The sequence below is a fragment of the Dermacentor variabilis genome, chromosome 3 (assembly GCF_050947875.1).
Source record: "Dermacentor variabilis isolate Ectoservices chromosome 3, ASM5094787v1, whole genome shotgun sequence".
Classification (NCBI taxonomy): Eukaryota; Metazoa; Arthropoda; class Arachnida; order Ixodida; family Ixodidae; genus Dermacentor; species Dermacentor variabilis.
The window spans coordinates 1985308-2007003 of NC_134570.1; the positions used below are offsets into that span (position 1 = coordinate 1985308).

At 43.9% G+C, this 21696-nt stretch overlaps 1 protein-coding gene across 8 annotated transcripts in view; it reads right to left on the reverse strand.

Annotated features, from left to right (window-relative positions):
• LOC142575078 (uncharacterized) overlaps window positions 1-20410 on the reverse strand; it is a 270565-nt gene extending 250155 nt beyond the window's left edge. For 4 of the 8 annotated variants that reach the window (XM_075684048.1, XM_075684044.1, XM_075684047.1 and 1 more), the window contains exons 1-2: window positions 19826-20408; window positions 11954-12203 (exon numbers count right to left, since the gene is read on the reverse strand). In XM_075684048.1, coding sequence (XP_075540163.1) covers window positions 11954-12192 — 239 coding nt within the window. In that variant the 5' untranslated portion in view covers window positions 12193-12203; window positions 19826-20408. Of the gene's footprint in view, window positions 1-11953; window positions 12204-19825 lie in introns of all 8 variants that reach the window. The other 4 variants (XM_075684049.1, XM_075684045.1, XM_075684046.1 and 1 more) reach the window with 4 other exon arrangements.
• Window positions 20411-21696: the final 1286 nt, after the last annotated feature.

Genomic DNA, 21696 nt, shown 5'->3' on the forward strand with positions numbered 1-21696 from the left:
AGCCGACGCGGACCAATACAACTTGCGACAAAGAGACGTCCAGCATGCACCTGGAGACAAAGTATGGGTGTGGACTCCCGTATGGATGTGCGGCCTATCCGAGAAGCTCCTTCGTCGCTATTTTGGCCCGTATAGGATAATTCGCCGAATTAGTCCTTTGAACTACCAAGTTGCTTCAGAAGGTCAAGTAACCTCATCACGATGGTGGCATCGAACAGAAATCGTACATGTCGTCCGAATGAAACCGTACTACGACAGGCAACAACTGCTTCCACCTACATGCACTGCGAACTCATGACAGTCTAGAAACCACCGCCCTCTGTATGAGCATCGGGACGATGCACTCTTGAAAGGGGGACAATGACGCAATATGATTTCAAATTACGCGCGCCAGCCGCTTCCTGCGTCCGTCCAGCTGTTTACTGCTACCTGCGAAAGATAGCGGCAGTGAAGCGGGCAACACGGGCTCGCAAGGCACGCGCAATCAGAGCAACATGTCATCAGCATGGGACACGAGGGAAGAAGAAGAGGTGCGGGTCTCTTGCGAAAAGACTGTGGACGTTCTACTGAAGCTCTCTAGCTGTTCGTCGGGCACAAGTTCACCTGAGGTAAAGTGACTCAAGCACCGCCAATCAACTGTGCGTTACAATATATATATATATATATATATATATATATATATATATATATATATATATATATATATATATATATATATATATGCATTATTTCTAGCAGCAAACAGCATGCATTTCTCATTTACAGCTCAAAATGAGCAGTGCAAAAGACTTCTGATGCATCACAGACACTGATATGGGTACTGGTCCAATGCTTCACACACTGATGCCTATGCTTGGTGCAGCTTGAGCAGCACATTCATAATGGATTACTACATACATCTGTTCTGCACGTCTCCTTTGATATTAAGACAAAAGTGAAGATTGGAACATTTTTTTTACGTCAATATTCAGAAGACAAGCACGTTTTTGGTTTCACATGTCTCCATTTTTCACACATGGTACTTATTGCATGTTCTGAAATTGCATGTATTGCCAACAGTATATCTTTTAATGTGAAATTATTTTGTTCAATGTATTTTTACCTTTATATTTTTTTAACTTATTGACAAGTTCTCTCTGCTCTACATGTACAGATACCTCCTACAGTGGAGGTATGTGTGCCATGCCTCCATTGGTGCAGTAAATGTTTAGAAAGCTGCCAATCCATAGAATAGAAAGCATATTAAATATGAACAAGAAATCTGCACTCTAGTGCATCATGACAAACCCACTGAGTTGGTGGCACTACTCTAAAGCTTAGTTCCCACTTGTGCTGTCGCCCAGCTGCGACCAATATGTTTACAAAGGTTTGTCTCTGTCAGTAACTTAAGTACGTGTATTGGTGTAGTTGAAGTAATGCATCATACACAGCCTCTTCACATAATCTGATTGGCCAACAGGAATTGGCCTTGGAGCTATCGGTTCCGCAGTGGCTTTCCACTAAATTGACTTCTGACGAGGGAGATTTCACTTCGTCAAAAGGCACCAGTGAAAATGAACCTAGAACTCGTGACACCAAATACAGTCCCCATGTACTATAAGTGAAGTACAACAAACAGAATTATAAGCAGTGAAATTCATCTTAGTATAGAAAGTAGTGTAGCTGCATTCAGTATTTCAATGCTGGTATACTAAACACAATAATTTTATTTGTTTAGTTGGCATAATCAACAACACTACTCTAATAAGTAAGGGTAAAGACTAAATAAAAAGCTGCTGCTTCAGGTTCTGTTATTGGTCTAAAATATGCATTCTCACATGGAGCGGATACAGTCCACAAATTGGTTTAAGTACAGGTATAAAATGTAACTGCACCACGTGATAAATTTTATATAGGATCAGCTGAATACTGTACAGAACATCTTTGATGGAGGCTAGTTGGCACGACATGTCTCAATAGGATAAGTTGTGCTGTTTTACACACATGTAGATGTAAACACAAGGTCTGCATATGTTTTGCATTTACACGTTACTGTGTCTGTCAAATGAACAGCCCAACTGATACAATGAAGACGTAAGTACGTATTTGTAATTTGTACACGATAAAGTAAAGAAGTGTCCTTTTGTATGGCTCTAAATTTGATGGTTTGACTATATCTTATCTGACTGGGTGGTAAATTTATATCAAAGGAAAATGTAGCACACTGACCAACACAGTGTGGCTAATATAATATATTGAGGAGGTAATCTGCCGGCGAAGTCACCTGAAAATTTTGGCAGCAGTTTCTTCTCACTGGCTGGCTTCGATCACGTGGCTAATGCTGACATATTTGTGTTCAATATATTTTCATTACAGTCAATAGGCATCCTTTATATTGTGATAGCAGCTAAATTCTCAGCGCAATGTACCATGGCCATGAATATGCTAAAGAAGCAGAGGCAAGGTGCCTCTTTTCATAATCTGGCACCGCAGCTGAAAATGGTTAGGTTAACGAGTGGAACTGTGGCCTATGCAAAATAAAGATCAACGGGACGGCCATTTAAAACCTGCAATATCCTACACCCACAAATGATTGGTAGCAGTATGCTTACAGCTAGATGAAAGAGCACCAGAAGAACACTTTTATGGGCATACTTTGCAGGCACCAACTCAGTTTAAGAGACAATATTCGGCACTGACTGTCAGCAGAATTAACAAGGATAGAACCTAATGCATTTCCCAGGGCGATTTTGCCGGTACTAGTAACAAATTTTGCAAGCATTAAACTGAAGGCTTGTGCCGAAACGGGTGACACGAACCACAGAATGAACTAGCGTGGATCTACAAAGTAACAGCAAACTTTTCCTAAGCTTACTCTGCCTGCATAATTAATGTGACCATAGCTAGCCAGTGAGGAAATAACGGTCAACAAAATTTCTTTCATGATATTCTGCTGGCTGCCAGCAGAACATCATATATCACCATACTTTGTTCAGTCTTACTTGTTTATTTTTACAAGCATATTACTTTTTCTCAGAAAACATAAATATACAGAATCAGATATTTCATGCCTATAATACAGTAGGACCTCGTTTATACGTATCAGGAAAAAAGAAACAAGAAAAAACACCAATATGGGAAAGCGTACAATCCAAAGTAACTAAAACAATTTGACAGGCTAAACTTTGGCTGACATCTACTTAATGCGAAGCATGGCTCGGATATGCTTAATTGCGGCGCGATATACATTTCGTGAAAAGGGACAGAAAAACGAAGACAGTGATGCACCAAAGTGCGGATCGTTGCGGCACGCACAAGACACATTTAGTTGTTTTCTTATTGCATGGTGTTTTAGGAGGGTGACAGGAAACCGAAACAAAATCGAATTGGTGGGCGACGCCGTATGGCACCGAAGCGAAACGTGGTGCTCACATCGCACCGCCTGCAGCAGGGAACAGCGGCGCATTTGGGTTATCGCATAATAAAAGCCTGCACTACGCTACCAATGGCACTACACACCACGCGCTGTGGATGAAGATGCTTATCACAGTGTTATTTGCTGTGGTAGATGTGAATGCCGCATGGGACTACCCGAAGAAGATTTGCTGGTACCGAAATGAGGAACTGAGGGTACACCAGCGTTTTCACGCGAGACAGGCAAACAAGTATTGTGGTGAAGCTGCTGCAGTGGGCAGCTATATACTGTTCTCGATCGTGAGCACCTCGCACATTTTCTTGTTTGCATGGGATATAGTGGCTGGAAAACGTATCATACAATGGCAGCTTGGCAACGTACTAAACATTAGTGCCGAAAAAATCATACTTTCCAAAAACGTACGAATCGGTCAAAAATTTGTAACTCTATTGGGTCATTTTTTTTTTTTTGTTCTTGATTGCAAACGTCGGCACAGGGAAAACTCACATACCGGGAATGTATCACTGAGGTCCTACTATATATCCATCTACCATACCACTGGTGTCTGCACAAACAGAATTTGTGCTTGGTCACAATCAAAAACCATGGGGTTGGGATCCTTTCAGCAAAATTTTAAACTGCGCAAGAAAGATGGGACAGTTACTCTTTCCAGAAAGGAAAGAGCAACTCTTCAACCAGAAACCACCTTTTCTCACGCCACATTTGCATTGTCTTTCCAGTAACATTAGGAAGGTAGCAGAAAGATCAAGGCAGAAAGCTGGGTTAGTTGGTGTGTCATCATTATTCAAAAGACTAGCGCAAAATAGCAGGCTCGTCCTGTCGTCTTCTCTGTCTTTGTCCCTGCTATCTTGCGCTAGTCTTTTGAATAATGAAGCGGAAAGATATGGGATTCGCGTCGTTTTTTCAGCGCCTTGCAAACTCAAGAAAGTGTGCACACTACTGCCTAATCCAAAAGGAGTATAGCTCATCAGAACAAGTACCCTAAATGCATCTCTAATGTTATCTATGAGGTACCTTTGTCGTGCGACCGGACCTACATAGGTAAAACTGGCCGCTGTTTCAATGAGTATGCACAGGAACACGATGCTCCATGTGCACCGGCACGGGCAGTAATCTTCCCATGCACTGCAAGAGATTCCACAGCAAAAGCTGTTGGCTATATCTGGAACACACTAAATTCCTTTCTTTATTGGGATTTTCTTGCTTTCTTTATGGAGGACTACGGTGGCTGTGGAGCCGCTATAGATATCTTTCAGTATTTTTACATACGGCTCGTCTACACCCTGATTCCGCAATACCTCCATGACTGCTGAGGTTTCAACTGAATCAAACGCTTTCTCGTAATCAATGAAAGCTATATATAAAGGTTGGTTATATTCCGCACATTTTTCTATCACCTATTGGTCTATTAATCTATTGGGAATATAGTCTATTGTTGAGTAGCCTTTACGCAATCCAGCTTGGTCCTTTGGTTGACAGAAGGCTAAGGTGTTCCTGATTCTATTTGCAATTACCTTAGTAAATGCTTTGTAGGCAACGGACAGTAAGCTGATCGATCTATAATTTTTCAAGTCTTTGGCGTCCCCTTTCTTATGGATTAGGATTATGTTAGCGTTTTTCCAAGATTCCGGTACGCTCGAAGTCATGAGGCATTGCGTATACAGGGTGGCCAGTTTCTCTAGAACAATCTGTCCACCATCCTTCAACAAATCTGCTGTTACCTGATCCTTCCCAGCTGCCTTCCCCCTTTGCATATCTCCCAAGGCTTTCTTTACTTCTTCCGGCGTTACCTGTGGGATTTCGAATTCCTCTAGACTATTTTCTCTTCCATTATCATCGTCATCATGGGTGCCACTGGTACTGTATAAATCTCTACAGAACTCCTCAGCCACTTGAACTATCTCATCCATATATGATATTGCCGGCTTTGTCTCTTAACGCATACATCTGATTCTTGCCAATTCCTAGTTTCTTCTTCACTGCTTTTAGGCTTCCTCCGTTCCTGAGAGCATGTTTAATTCTATCCATATTATACTTCCTTATGTCAGCTATCTTATGCTTGTTGATTAACTTCGAAAGTTCTGCCAGTTCTATTCTAGCTGTAGGGTTAGAGGCTTTCATACATTGGTGTTTCTTGATCAGATCTTTCGTCTCCTGCGATAGCTTACTGGTATTCTGTCTAATGACAGAATTCTATTGCACACTCCTTAATGATGCCCACAAGACTGTCGTTCATTGCTTCAACACTGGGGAACTCTGCCTGAGTTACAGCCGAATACCTGTTCTGTAGCTTGATCCGGAATTCCTCTAGTTTCCCTCTTACCGCTAACTCATTGATTGGCTTCTTCTGTACCACTTTCTTCCGTTTCCTCCTCAAGTCTAGGCTAATTCGAGTTCTTACCATCCTATGGTCACTGCAGCGCACCTTGCTGAGCACGTCCACATCTTGTATGATGCCAGGGTTAGCGCAGAGTATGAAGTCCATTTCATTTCTAGTCTCGCCATTCGGGCTCCTCCACGTCCACTTTCGGCTATCCCGCTTGCGGAAGAAGGTATTCATTATCCGCATATTATTCTGTTCCACAAACTCTACTAATAACTCTCCCCTGCTATTCCTAGTGCCTATGCCATATTCCCCCACTGCCTTGTCTCCAGCCTGCTTCTTGCCTACCTTGGCATTGAAGTCGCCCATCAGTATAGTGTATTTTGACTTCACCCAACGCCGATCCGACGTCTTCATAGAAGCTTTCGGCTTCCTGGTCATCATGACTGGATGTGGGGGCTTAGGCCTGTACGACCTTCAATTTGTACCTCTTATTAAGTTTCACAACAAGACCTGCCACCCTCTCATTAATGCTATAGACTTCCTGTATGTTACCAGCCATATCCTTATTAATCAGGAATCTGACTCCTAGTTCTCGTCTCTCCGCTAAGCCCCGGTAGCACAGGACATGCCCGGTTTTCAGCACTGTATATGCTTTTTTGGGCCTCCTAACTTCACTGAGCCCTATTATATCCCATTTACTGAGATATAATGGATATTCCTGGATTACTGGATATTCCTTTCAAAGGCACAATCAAAAACAGAAATAGAAGTTTTGAGGCATTCCATATTACTAAAAAGGGTGACAAATGCATAAGCTCACCTTCTATATCACTATTAACGAAGGAAATTGGATTCTTAGATGGGCACATTAAGACTCTCCCATGCTCTTAGAGCCCACGTGGCATTGTCATTTTTCATCACTGCCTTGTGTACAATTTCATCACGATTGTTTGCTCCTTGTTTACCTATTTTGTAGAACCTTATAAATTTTCTGCCTTCACGAAATAAAGTCAGTTGGAAGTCAGTGCTTTGTATGTGCGTCTATGTTTCTGCTCATGTCCCATCTTCTTTGCGCAGTTTAAAATTTTGCTTAATCTATGAACCGACTAGCCCAACAACATGCCTTACTTGGGATTCTTGTGTATGCAAGCCGCTTGCATTACAAAATATATAGCTATTTACTTTGTGCTATCTAGAAATTCCTGCTCTTCACACCAATGTCCACATGATAAAAATCAAAACTGCATGAAATTTCCACTCATGACTGTGCTCTCAGGCGTGTCCAGATTTCACGACAGTGCGGTATGTCTTAAAGTACATAAAATTTAATCCCTAAGTTCCCCTCACCGATAGAAGCATCTTCAAAAGTGAAGTAACAACTGTAGAAACTATACATGTACAAAGCAGAAAAGGCCGGTGTGATAGGGCTTCTCAATCAGGGTACGTAAGAAGATGCGATCAGCACCATTTATGTAGAGTTCACTTCTTTGCACATACACAAAACGAGCACTTTTAGGCCTGGTGCCGCTGTGACACATCACACATACATAACACGATTTCTATCTTGCACACACACTTCGTAACCACAGGAACACAGCTCGAGCATCGCGGCCACCATGGCGCATTGCAAGATGGCTCACGTGCAGTATAGCACACGAGGAATGACAGTGATAACGAGGCAATAAATCTTATCGCTACTGATCATGTCATCCCTTCTGAAAGTTGTAATGGACTGGAGTTGACCAGTTTGCAGCAACGAACCCCACACACAGAACACATACAAGTCACGTACACTGGGTGCAGCGATCAGACACATTTCACAATGCCCTGAGCACATGTCGTGCTTAGAATGCACATATATGTGAAAGCCTTCTCGTTTGCAATGCACACACAAAGCACAGCACAAAAAATTACGAAGTCGACGGCTTGAAATATTTCTCGCGATGCTTCCTGCGCCCCATCTGTCTCTGTCAGCGATCGCATGCACCGATGAGGTCTGGAAGGGTACAGTGAAAATCCCAAGAACGAGAAAAATAAATTGTTTTTGATGCTGCTTCAGCTTAGGCCTCACATTCCCACCTCGCTTCAAGCTAGCGCCATGTTTGCCGTGATGTATCTTATCTGCTTCGGACGAGCCAACAAGCGACAAGCACGCATGCCGATTCAAAAGTCGCGAATGTTTGTCAAGACGACCCTCCAGCCATCCGCAAGGTGGAACGGAGCACCAAAGCGGCGAGTTTGGGCTATAACGAGTTTGCCCGCCTTCGCCCTTTCCTTGGCTCGGTCGCCCCCGACGCTTGCTGGCAAAGGCACCGCTAGCAGCTGTCGTGCCTAGAAGGAGGCTCCCAGCATGGGGCATGAGATTCAGCTACCACATTTGGTGACTTCTGCATATCATCCAACTGAACCGCGCAGGTAGCCAGAGGACACTCTTGGCGACGATAAGCAAAGATAAAGGCACTCTGAGTCCACATTTGGTGCCACTGTGGGCCTGTCGTATCTCATAAGGGTGCCCACCACAGTGGGCTTCAGTTTAGCAAGCCACCAGACCGGGTCAGCCATTGCCTCTCACTGTCTAGCGCGCCGCTGCGCATGTGCTGAAGCGGCAAAAGGGAGACACCGAGCACTACGCACACAGGAAGACACAGCATTGCCTAAGTTAGTGGAAACCGTTTGTCTCTGGAGACACCCAACACTGCATTAATGAGCTCCCACACCAAGGGCGAAAAATACAGAAAGGGGCGTCGCTAGCCTGTTGCTGCGGGAGGATGGCTCCCCGTGGCTATGCTGCTTGCTCTTGCAATAACCAATGGGCCCACATGCGAGTGCTCGGGCAATCTCCGTCGGCTTGGGCCTCCAATAAGTGCGGCTGAGTATGACCATCCACGAGCACTAGGCACCGCTCGTCGTCTTGGTGTTCAGAAAAGGATCAACACAAGGTACAAAGGCACCATAGACGGGCTCCAGTCCAAAACCCTAACAAAGGGGCCGGCAGACGAGAACAAAACGTGCACATACCCAGTGCTGTCCCCAGGAGAGCTCCCCCCCCCCCCCTGCTCACTCTGCCGAACGCTGCAAACCAGTCCGTGGCGAAGGCCACTCCGACAGCTGTTGCAAGTGGAAAGGGATGACAGAACAGGTAAATGCCCGCACAAAGGTACCCGGGTGCACCTACATACCCACAAGGTGCAAGCTTTTTTTTCCTTCTTAGATATTATAACCAATATAGCAAATCAAAAGTGTCTTAATTGCCATCAGCTGCCATTGCATCGATGCCATTGGTGTGAGCGAGATTTCTAGTACTGTTGATTTTATGAAATGACAGCACCCACAGGTTACGCTTAGAAAATCGGGCACTTAAGAGTGAGTGGCCTGTGATTTTGCCAAGTAGCCCAGTTCCTTAAAAATCTGATACGTGATTTCAGAGGAATGCCTCATCAGTAGATCACATAACCACAACTTCTTCAAAAAGACAAATTGCAAACAAGAAGAGATCCAGTCTTTTTATTTTGTGAAAGCAATTTCATAACCGTTGAGAAAAAAGCTACAATTTTAATCACAAAGCTGCCATTACATTTTTATCTTGTAAAGTCTATGTAGTTGGAACCTTTGACGTGATTGAATTATGAAAAAACTGAAAACATTTCATGTTTTAATGGTCGTAGCTGCACATGTACAACAGCGACTAAATCTTTAAAAAAACACATGGATGGATGCTATGCACGTCCCCTTTGAAATGGGGTGGTGTGTTGCACTACCAAGCTCTTGTTCTTGTTTTGCCTAATGTCCTACCTATACTTTTGAGAGAACACACAAACACAAAGAAATCCCATCAACAAAAAGGTTTTTGAACCATTACTGGAAACTGTTTTTGTAGGCGTCCATTGTTTGTAGCCTTCATACTTGTCCGCCAGCAAACCTCCAATTGCCTCTTGCCAATCTCTACTACAAACATGTTTACTTGGCCCCTGCTATCCTTGAACCCAAGGGCTTCAAGGAGGCCAGAAGAGCCTAAACTGGCAGCTGAGTAGATATCTTCACATTGTAGTAAAACATGTTCCATGCACCTTTTTGGAACAAAGCGCCACATAGCATCGTGCCCCAGAGGTGCCACAATCGTTTGTGTCACCTAGGAAAAATTCTTATTGTGCTCCCGCCACTCAGCTTACATTAAAACTGATTTTTTCATTCCGCTCTATAGTAGCTGCCACCACATTGGCTTGGGAGCATGTCTGCTTAGCCCAGCCTACTGATGCGTGCTCATGCAAGCACTGCTTATGTGTGTGTTGTTTAAAGTGCAGAGAAAAGCAATTTCTATCTGGTTCCTTAGCACTCGAAATGTTACCGCGAGATGCTTTGTCACATGGCTCTCTCATAGGCGTGTGATTACCAGCCAGCAATAATGCCACGCGTCTTATTGCAAGGCAGGCAAGAACTGATAAAATCTATCACCTCGGAGAGCTTTCCTGTGGTGTTTTACGTCACGTTATGTTGACTTCTTCATTTTTCTAGATAGTGATGCTCATCCCACATTTGTTGACGGTGTGTTTAATGTTCTTAAAGAACATGGTATGGGCCTGACCTTCCCGTTCAACATTCCAAAAAATAGGCAAGTTCTGTACCTTGACATTTGTTTAACTTCTGACAAAGGCTATCCTTGGTGGCAGAACAGTATCAACCTAGATCTATGAAATCAATCCTGAGCTAAAATACTGGCTACTCTAAGATTGTAAAGAGGGCAGTAACAACTAATGTACTGAATGCAGCACTTCGGAAATCTTGTTCACATATGTCAAAGCCAGCCTTTAATGCACAGATTAAGCGTTTAATGGACACTGGATTTCCAAGCACTGTCATTACCATTACCTTTGTTTGTGAAAGTATCGTTTCTGCCATTAAGTGCGGCCATAGGAAACCAGAAAGTAATCAAGCTAAGCAAAACAAGAAAGATGTGTGGTAATTCTGTACATACACAAAATGGTGCATGGGTTAAAGAATGTTGATACCAAGTAGATGCACTGTTTTTTGCAAAAAATAAGGTAGGACACATCTGTTCTAGAGTTGATAAAATGCTAACAGATAATCAGGCAACGGGCAGATGTACAGTGAACAGGTCAACAAATACATTGCATGTGCAAACGGAGTTGTGTATGTCATTTCACTGAAATGGGGTAAGGAATATGTTGGTCAAACAAAGCGCTGCGTTAATGTTTGTCTTAGAGAGCATGAATTATCATTACAGAAAACTGCGCCACTACATCTTGCTGTGTCCCTCTCTTTAAAGAAACTTGCATTACTTTCAAAGACGCAAGCCAGACGGCAAGAGCAGAAGCATAGAACACAAAGATTGGGGGGAGTTGGGGAGGGGGGGCGGGAGGCGCATGCATAAGTGAATCGTCGGTCATTCTTGACGATTTCTTTATCTACTGATTATAACATCAAAGCATACCCTTCGTCCTGTGCACGTACCGGTTTTTGGGACTTTGGTTCCTGTGTATGTGTGTGCGAACTTCCAGAATAGAACATCAGTTACGAGTCAACGCCCATGTTTGTCCAAGTCACCAAAAGAACAACGAATCCTAACCAACTCAACCACCTTCCTATCTTGCTTCATGTGAAGAGGCTGCGTGAATTTTGTACAGAATTATTTGTGCTGGTTTATCCATGTACTTAACAATAAACCATGTATAAATCTACACATATTAAACAAATTTGTTGATTCATTGTGACCTAAAAATTTATTTAGTAGTCTTTTTTGGAAAATAAGTCATTGTCAAGATTTAAATCTGCAATAAAATTGTGAACCAGGGGATCACACTTTCCAAACATATGTGCCCCGCAAGGGGTTACTACATAGAGCCCTACCAGCAAGCATTCAAGGACATGCGACTGAAAATGACAGCAAAGAGATCAATGGCATATGCAGGTTTAACTTGCTGACTGGCCCAACTACCGACCCTTTCAATTCAGATGGCACCAAAAGTGAGGAGCAGCCTTCATAAGTATTGTTGGCTGGCAATACATCATGAATGAACTGCTGTGCTGCTAAGACCTTTATGCATATCATAGCATATGCACAACAGGGAGAGTCTTGCGATCTGTGTGAAAATCCTAGCAGTGTCGCTTGTTTTTCCCACGGTGCTTACAGTCTTGCATCAGCCACAAAAATGCACAGTGTAAGGCATTGCTTTCAAGGTAAGAAGGCACTTTACCCTTGCTCCTCCATGGTTTCCTGGAGTTCCAGGCACTTGATCTCGAGCTTACGCTTGCGCTCATGGTCAAGAATCTCGGAGTTGGCCTTGCGGATGAGCTGTGCATCTAAGCGCTGAATGTCCTCTTCCGTCTTGTAATTGACTTTCTCCCGTGAGCGCTGCACGAGGGACAGATTGCGCTGGACGTAGCCGTTGGTGCCACTGCCACGGGCAGTCTGCAACCCAATGCCGTTGTACATGCCGGCTCGTCCTGCAAGGCATTTTCCAGAAACAAGCTATACGAGCTGGACAACACTGCGCATGTGTACACACAAGGGGGCCTTGCAACAGCTTCCCTTGGGTACAGAGAATACACTGGAGTTCCTTTCAATGAATACATTCTGGCATCTAATGGTGGCAGAGACATAACGAGTGGAATGTTGTCCCTCACTTGGGGTGGTACCAATAGCAATGTGTTCTTTTCTCACTTGTTTCCACGGGGCACTTATAGCTCGAGCCTGATGTCCGACTATGGAGGCACAAGTTTTTGCTTGGGAGTAACTCGTGGTTATGAAGAATGAATGGTGTGCAGTCAAAGGCTGGGCATAACAGAGAGCGCCTCAAGCCGCACGCGAGCAATGCGAGATGGCAGGCTCCCTGCTACGTAATATTTGAAGCCTACAGATAGAGAGTTTTCTCAACGTGTTCTGATGGTGTTGCAGTCTTTCTTCATGAGCAAAAGGCAGCAACAAACAAGCTCTGATTAAGTGGCCATGGTGACCATCGTCGTGATTTCTCACTACCTTCACATGCGCCAACAAATGGGACATGAAACAACTTGTGCCTCTCTTGCAGAGCCAATTGTACAACAGCTTGCTTCAACATGCACATGTGTAAGAGCGGCAAGGGCAAACCTGTGACATTCCCACAAGGCAATAAGACCATAGGGTGATGCTAGCAGTGCCTCAATTCTAACGGTAGTTGCATGGACAACAACAACACCATGCAACTCAGAGAATGATGTCATGTTTATTAGTAAGCCATAGATCAAACTTTTTAACAGTGATAAGTGACACTATAATTATTTATCGCTGCTTAGAAATTTCACCGTGCACCTTTAGTGCAACGAAGCACCATATGGCACCTGCTGTGACAGCTTACTTTGGGGCCCTCTCCCGTCACCATTTTCGAGCATTCAAGTAGCCCGCATTCAACCATATGAAGGTTGGCTAGGCCACACAGGCCCAATGCAGGCACTACTGTACTATGACGGCATCAGTGTTTACATAGAACAACTGGCACAGAAGTGGTGTCTGGGAAACTACACTGCATTACAGTGACTATACTATATTATAAATGGCTCCCATCTTCCACAGAGAGCAAGCTGGCACTTTCAAGGTATGATGCCTTTGTAGTGTTGTAGATGAAGCTATTGAACCACTTCGCTCAGACTATTACGGCAACCCACAGCTCATTTCCACCCGTCTCGCCGAGTGCTTAACAATTCTGGTCATTTGATGGTGTTGTCACTGTTCCCTGCTTTGCCTACTTTAGCTGTAACTAATGCAAGGAGTGCAGTGATAAACATTTGAGCATATAGACTGAATTAGTTTTAACTGTTTACACATATCACAAACAAAATTTCTTGTAAATGGCCCCGTTTAAAATGCTTTAAATTAAGTCGGACACTTGATTTCGTTTCAAATGCCACTGCTGCTTTTGACAGTGCAGACACACCACGGCTCGGACAAGAAACATGTCATATGCCAAGGCCAGCACCAGTGGCATGTAGTCGGAGGAGTGGAATGCCTGCTACACTTGGACCCCCTTGACTAGGGCAGCAACCAGGTAGGATCAAAGCTTTCTCTGCAAATAGCCTGTTGGGCTTTCTTGCCAAATAGCTTCATCACTACCACCTTTGGCGGCCAATACTTAAATATCCTCATCGCAACAAATATACATAATTGAGAGCACCGTTCCTTTAATCCGTGCAATAAAACGAAGCAGTTGTAGTGCCTTCGTCGCAGAATCATAAAGCAAGCATTTCTTACCTTCCTATGCTTACTGCATGTATGCTTTTATTGTGCCAACGTGAACTACCTCTGAGATAATCGCCACATGTTGTTGTTGTTAATAATTTCCATACTATATGGCACATACTCGCAACAGGGAACTAGGCAAGAAGCAACCAGTGCATTTAAAATGAACAGGAAAGAATGAACAAGGCCACAAAAGAGACGTGGCATGGGTGCATGTACGCCGGCCTCTTTCACTGCCAGCAGAGACGCAGCAATGAAAGGGGGCCACATGTCATTAGGCAGCACACCTTCACGAATTTTTGCTTCACAGATTCCAAAATATGCGTTGCATTATTGCACCTATCCAAAGCGTGTACACCAATAAATGCAGACACTGTTTTAAATGGCACAACAAAAATGCAGCGAACTTGTGCAAACTTGCAGAATCAAACCCAATTTCCAGCAAAGCTGTTTCTTTTGAGTGTTGCAAAAGGAATATCAGTTGCCTGTAATTAAATTGCATACCTTAACATGTTGCCCCCATATAACTTTTGACCGGTCTGCTTGAAATAGCATATAACACTATCCAGCACTTTTTACAGAATTTTTACAATTCATCCAAGCAACATTTTACTTCGCCAGAATATTGACCCCCCCCCCTCAACCTTTCTCACTAAATGTGATCTCAGTTGCGGGACAAAATCTTCATTTTTTAACACACAGATAGAGCACTCTGTTTTGTTTCCATGCATAACTTATTAAAGAAAGGCCTTATTAGGCTGCTCACTTTGAATTTCACTTAGACATCACCCAGAACTAGTTCCCAGTTTTAAAGAAATATAAACAAAGTGCCTTTTTTTAATTCACTGAGGCCACTGGGGGGAAACCTCATATAATACATAAAAAGAAAAAAAATGAGGGTTCTGCAGTTACTTGCAACACTCTTGATTAGGCCAGGAACAACAATAGGCACAACACAAAGTACTTAAAGTTACCCCTGTTCCCACAAAAATATACACTTGGCCTAACGTATCCCAGGGCGTTGGCAAACAAGGTGAAAACCGCTGTGTGACACTTTTGAAGGATTAAGAATTTTTTCGAAGGACTGCACTTTATCCACATGCATTTAACAATGCATAGCGATTTGCTGCAGCATTTCCTCAATTTGTGTCAAGTTTGATTTTGGTGGAATCAGTATATTGCCAGGGTAACAAACTAAATTCTGCACTGCTCGTAAGACACTCATATGCCCCAGAATGCCCACCTAAGTAATTTATTGCAAAGGCTGCAATTAACACACTCACTTTGGACTTTACCTGCACATCACCCGTCCTTGCACCAAACACAAACAGAGTGCCTTGTTTAGTTCACCAAGGACACAAGAGAAATCAACTGAGAACCCCTTATGACACGAAAATATGGAAAAAACTAGTGTTCAGCAATTATTTACAAAAGTTTCAATTATGCCAGGAACATGAAAGTTTTGCCACAGATTAAACATAATTCCCTATGATTAATGAACTTGAAATTGGTATCGTGTACAGTTAGTTTAGTATTCAGAGAAATATAGCGGATAACGGTTGTGTGACACTCACACATTTCAATAGCAATTTTTTCTTGCAAAGGCAGTATTTGATCTACACACGAGAGAACAAGCTTTGTGAATATAGGTTTCAAATACCAATAAAGCTGGACCCTGTTTATGGTGCTATCAGCAGCTACACAGCATCCTTAAGTTACCAACAACAATGTGTGGCCTTGATGAAACAAACCACTGTGCAAAGATATTTTCTCCAGAATTGATGGAGGTCATGACATACACTGGCAATCAGAACTGTGACAGAGGAACACTGGCTATGACTAGGAATTCGTTATAGCCACCTTCACAGGTTTCCCCCTATTTTTATTGGCACCACTCACGCATTTATCCCGGCACAGAGTAGTAGGCTCCGCCATTTCTTTGGCTTCATGGTGCGTAAATGTTGACAGAAGGGAGACACCAAGGTACATCACAACCATGCCATCATCAAGATGTGTCCAGCCTAACCACCGAGCCATACAGTAAGTTAATATGCGGAAACCTTTATGACTTATTGCACACAGCTGAAGGCTTGTTTGTGCTACGTACATGGACTAGACGAGCATCTATGAATCTGCAATATGTTGCCCCCCCCCCCCTCTTCATCAGAATGCAGCCACCGACTCCACTGCTATTTTGCTGACATTCAAAGCAGCATTGAGCGGAAGGCATTTTCCAGTGAATGCTGAAGTGGGGGGTGGGGGGTGCATCTCCACAATGGCCCAACTTCTGCAAAAATATGGTGATAAAATGACTCTTGAATTTTGGAGCTCCTAGCACTACAAACTAAACCTTCCAAAGCTTAGGAAATGTCCCAGGAATGGTGTGTGTTACTGCCGTAAAACAAGCTTTGTTGGCCATATTACGAACACCATGATATTTATTTATTTATTTTTATTTTAACATACTGTTAGTCCCACTGGGACTGTTACAGGAGTGGATTTATCAGCAAGATACAGGAATACAGTATACAGTACAGTAATACGCCAGTTACACATCAAGCGGGTAACAATACAAACAGTATACAGTACAGTAATAAACCAGTTACACACCGAGTGGGCAACAACACAAAATCAATACAGTCTGAATATGATCATCAGGTCTGGATTGTTGACAAGACTGACGAGGCTGCGAGCTCAGCCAACTTTTTCAAGGAATCCTGCACAGTTATTGATTTCTCCAGGCCGTTCCATTCTCTTATGGCTCGAGGGAAGAAGGAAAAGTAATATGTGTTGTTAGCACAAAAGTATTCATTAATCGTAAAGTCGTGCTTGTGACGTGTTTCTCTAGAATGATTAAAACTAATGCAAGTAGCAGGATCCATGTTAAATGCGTTATGAATTAATTGATAAAGAAACTTGAGTCTATGGAGCATGACGCGGCTTGACAAGGTGTCTAGGCTTGCGCAGGAAGGCAGTTCTGTGGGAGAATCAGTGCGCCGGTATCTATGGTAGATAAAACGAACAGCTTTTAGTTGAACTGATTCGAGCATGTGTACACCTTTTTGCATATGAAAACCAGACGACGTTTGCATATTCTAAGATTGGACAGATAAGGACTTTATATGCGAGTAACTTGGTATCTGAAGTCGCAAAGCGCAAGGTGCGCTTAAGGAAGTATAAACTGTTCATTGCTTTTTTGGTAATGTTTTGTACTTGGGTTTTGGAGCTGAGATTATCAGAAATAATCACACTGCTGGCAAGTCACGAAATAATTACAGTGCTTGACTCTATTCATTCCTGAATGATATTGTTTCAAATTGCTGCACATCGAACAGGAATTTTCATTTGTGTGATAGTGCTAAAGGCTCGGGATAGCACGCATGGCCTTTTCAGACCCCACCCTTTTCTCTTTACTGATGTTCCTTCCACTGATGTTGCTCTTTAGGCAGCACTCATGGCAGCTCGACACATTGTCTGCTGAATCTTATTCGTTGTTATCACCAAAGTCACTTTTTTCACTGCCGCGATCAGTTAATGAACAGTTGTCGCTGTGTGCTGTTTCCTCATTTCTTCAACTCAGTGAGATGCTCACAAAGTTGTAGTAGGGCAGCGATTTCGTAGCGATGCCTTTTCCCTATGCTAATGCCTTTCGTGTTTGTCGCGTTCATGAGCGGTCAAGAGATGCTCCCCCCTGGGCGAAGCGTCGAGCACGGCCACTCACGAACACGAAAAGCACCAAAAAGCATTGGCATCGGAAAAAGGCATCGCTACAAAATCGCAGCCTTGAATTCTTTTTAACCATGAGGCTCTCCTCCCTGTTCTTGCGCCTTTTAGAATTTAGCCCCATCCTGTGTGTTAGCACGATGATAATAAACACATAATGAGTCAAACAGCACTACTACTATCTTTCCCTTCATCATCGTGGCACAGTCTGGGGATACTCCAGTCATATCGCAGCTCTCACTACAATGGTCCCACATTCCAAAGGCCAATGGGGTAGAGACTCACTTGCCTGCACTTTCCACCATTTGTTGCATTCAAAAGTAACTACAAAACTGTTCCGCAAGCTAAGTCCATGAAAAGCATGGCTAACAGCTTGAAAGGGAAAAAAAGTGTCATCCACCTGAATTGTAGCACGAAGCTACAAAGGGAAGCCATATGGCTTTCTCAGAAACAAAGCCTCACAGTTGAAGAAAAATTTGTCCTGGTCCAGGACTCGAAGCGAGGACCAACGCCTTTCCGGGACGGTCGCTAAGCGGGAGCAAACCAGGATCCTGGTCCGATACCCTAGCCTTAAGGGTTAACCCAACTCATATTGTAGAACCTTTTTATTTATGAGTCCCCTACTTTATGAGCTCAAGGACTGATGTCATAGTACAAACACCACATGCCTGTCACGATAGTTGTCCTTCAGCCCAATAAGGACTACAACAACAGACATGCCTTGTGGCAACAGCGGTGTAGTGAAACTCATCATCAGATCAGTATACTGATCCCATGGCCAAAGGATCTCTTGCGGGAAAACTGCACTATTATGCTGCCATGATGTGGCACTTTGCATAGAAAGGGTTGCACAAAAGGTGCCAAGATAAAAGAAGCAAGTGAAGCGTCTCTCAAGTTGAATGACACCAAAGAGAAAGCGATAATCTTTAAGATATACACTCCAAACAGGTGCTGGAGCACTGAGACACCATAGCTAGCAGTGACAGAGCAGGGAACCGTGCCTAGACTGACTGCATTTTCAGTCTCTTGGCCCCCTGTTAGCATAGTGCTTAATGCACACAAACTATATATTGGCATTCCATTAAGTGTCGCTCCTCTTAATCCTAGTCCTTTGGACATAAGATATCGTGTCCTCACATAAAAAGCATCATTTTGTACCCCACAGTGCACAGCCAACAAGCACTGAAGAGTTAGTTAGAAATCACAAAGCCTAACACAGTTCTTTGTTGAATCTTCATACACAAAAAATTACTTCAAATGTGAGCCGAGGCTCTTCGACACATCTGGCCACAGGTTCTAGGCTGTCACTGGGAGAAATCCATTAGAGCACCACCATCGGCACATTTTGACAACACAGTGCTGGTCTGATCAAATCTTTAATGCTTTTCCCAATTTAGCCTGGTAAACCGGTCAAAACAGGAGCTGCACTCAGCTCCATATAAATACCAATACTCTAGTTCTCAAAATCAACCAATGTGGATTTCAGGTGGCCCAGCTGCGCACACTGTTGCCACAAATAGCTGATGAGCTGCCACCTAGCACAAGTTAGGCAACCGGTATAAATACACAGCAGTGTTGTACCCAGCCCACATGTTATTGCACGTGTCGTGATTTTAGTTAATGCTCATTAAGTGGTAATCATGTGCACTACGCCAAATATCCTGTCAGCATATACGGCCTACAGGCAATAAGAAAATCGCATATGCAGACATTTGAAAACGTCGAGTGTCCACCCTTGTCGTTACTGCCAGCTAAAACATCGCATACACAATGAAAAATGTAACGAGACAAAACAGCGCATGTATTTTGCAGAAAGCACGCAATTCTTCACGAACGTAGCCGTCTGCGCTAACGGCACTGTGTCAACACGTCAAATACGCTTCAGCTCGATCGATAACACTGAACGCGAGTTTCGAAAGGATAAAAATATTCACGTCGCATTTACCCTAGCCTAATTATAACAGCGTGGGACGGCCTTCTCCGTCATAGGTGAGTGCTACACCGATCAGCGAGCTATACTTCACTACCGAAATGCATTCCCGCTGTCAACGTTGAGAAAACAAACACGAAAGGGCCCGTAATGTAAAGGACCTGTGTGTACTCCTGGCAAAGACGGAATGCTATTACTTACCACTGTATATAGTGTAGTGTGCAGTACGGACACAGTCGCAGCAGCGATGGTAACAAAACGGCTGCGCAGGGTCCTGCGTTTGCGCGGCGTTTCCCTCCGACTTTGCAAGGCGCCACCACAAGCAAGCGCCTTTTTGACACTAGTAGCACTAGTAGTAGCAACTCTAGCGCCAACAGTGTAAGGCTGTAGTAGCGTTGTAGCCCGTTGAAGCGTCGAAGCCAGACTGAAGTACAAAACTAGAATGGGGGAGTGGGTCCAGCCATATTATTGTAAGAAACTCTATGGGTCCAGCGGACGCCTCGGCAAGCGCCGAAGGTGACGCAGAAAACGCTGAAATTGCGGCGGCGCTGCCGTCACTTTATCCTGAGCCAATTGCCTGACGAGCACCTCAAAATTAGATTGAACTGCTCCTTCTGCGCATGCGTCAGGAGCAGTGGCTGCGAGAGAGAAATATGGGGACTTTTGGTCCTTGAGATTTCTCTACTACGGGGAAGAAAGTTAGCTCCGTTCGTCCCTAGCCGAGCGAGCCACACGATGGACAGAATGCGTGCCTATGGCGTGGCCGGCAAGGCGAAGAAGCCGTGTCCAAGGTGAGTTTGTTGCTATTTTGTAGCGGCGGTAGCATATTAAATTCTTAATAGTCGCAGGGGGATACGTTTGGAAGTGAAGTGTCTTCTCAAATGCCTTTACTGGCAAAGCATTACATCGTGCCGATGCATTGTTCATTAGTGTCGTTTAGTAAAGTGAGCATACCGCACACTTCAGGAGATTCGCGGGAACGGAAAGTTTATGACTGCGACTGCCGTGCCGATGCGAGTTTGTTGCTCTTTTTTGTTCTTTTTTGTTTTTTGCGGCGGTTTTATATTAAATTCTGATAGTCGCAGGGGGATACGTTTGGACGTGAGGCGTTTTCTCGGATGACTTTAATGCAAAGTATTGCGTCGTGCTGATATGCATTGTTCATTAGTGTCGTTGAGCATACCACACACTTCAGGGGAATCGCGGGAACGGAAACAGTTTGTGAATTCAACTGCCGTGCCGATGAATTAGTTCTCAATATAACTGAGCATACAACACACTTGGAGATTCGTGGGAATGGAACATTTTGTACTCTGTATGTGAAAGTACTAAAACTTGCGTCGCCATGCAATCTGAACCATAGATAATTGTGAGAGCTGTACAGCCACACTGGCAAAACACTACGCCCTGCTGATGAATATGGAACAAATGTATGCTAAAGAAAAATGGTCGTCATGCAATTTCGTAGCAGTAGACCCTTGGAAAGCTGTACAGTAACACTGATATTGGCTACGTGGTGCAGATTCGTAGCGATTCTGAGGTGCTTGTGCGCAAGGGTAATTAATGAAGGAGCGCGTATTACTAATCCCGGCTGTTACAATGTCTAGCTCATATACGGGGAGCTCTGTGTGAGCGAAACAACGGCTCAGATCGCTACAACCGCGTGCGAAATAGCTCTGAAGGCGTGCCAGTACACTTGTTCGGCGTCTCCGTGCTTGTACTGCAACATGAGACGTGACGGCAGGTGCGCACGTATGTCACACTGTATCCTCGGACAGTGGCCGCTTTCCACGCTTGGTATACTTCGCCGCAATACACTGCGCATGCTTGATTGCGCGACACTAGTGCCTTACGGCGAAGCTGACTTTAGGCAAACGGCATTGTGCAACGCTCGAGCCATCTTGTCCGTCACTGCGGATAGAAAACGCATACACGCTCAAGCTATTTTAGCTGCATCATTTTGTCAACGTTTACCCCTCTTTACTAAGTGAAGAGGATAACGTACGCCTGTGTGGATGATTTAAAAGATTGATAAAAAGCCTGGTAACCTGTGGGCAGTCAGTCAAAAAACA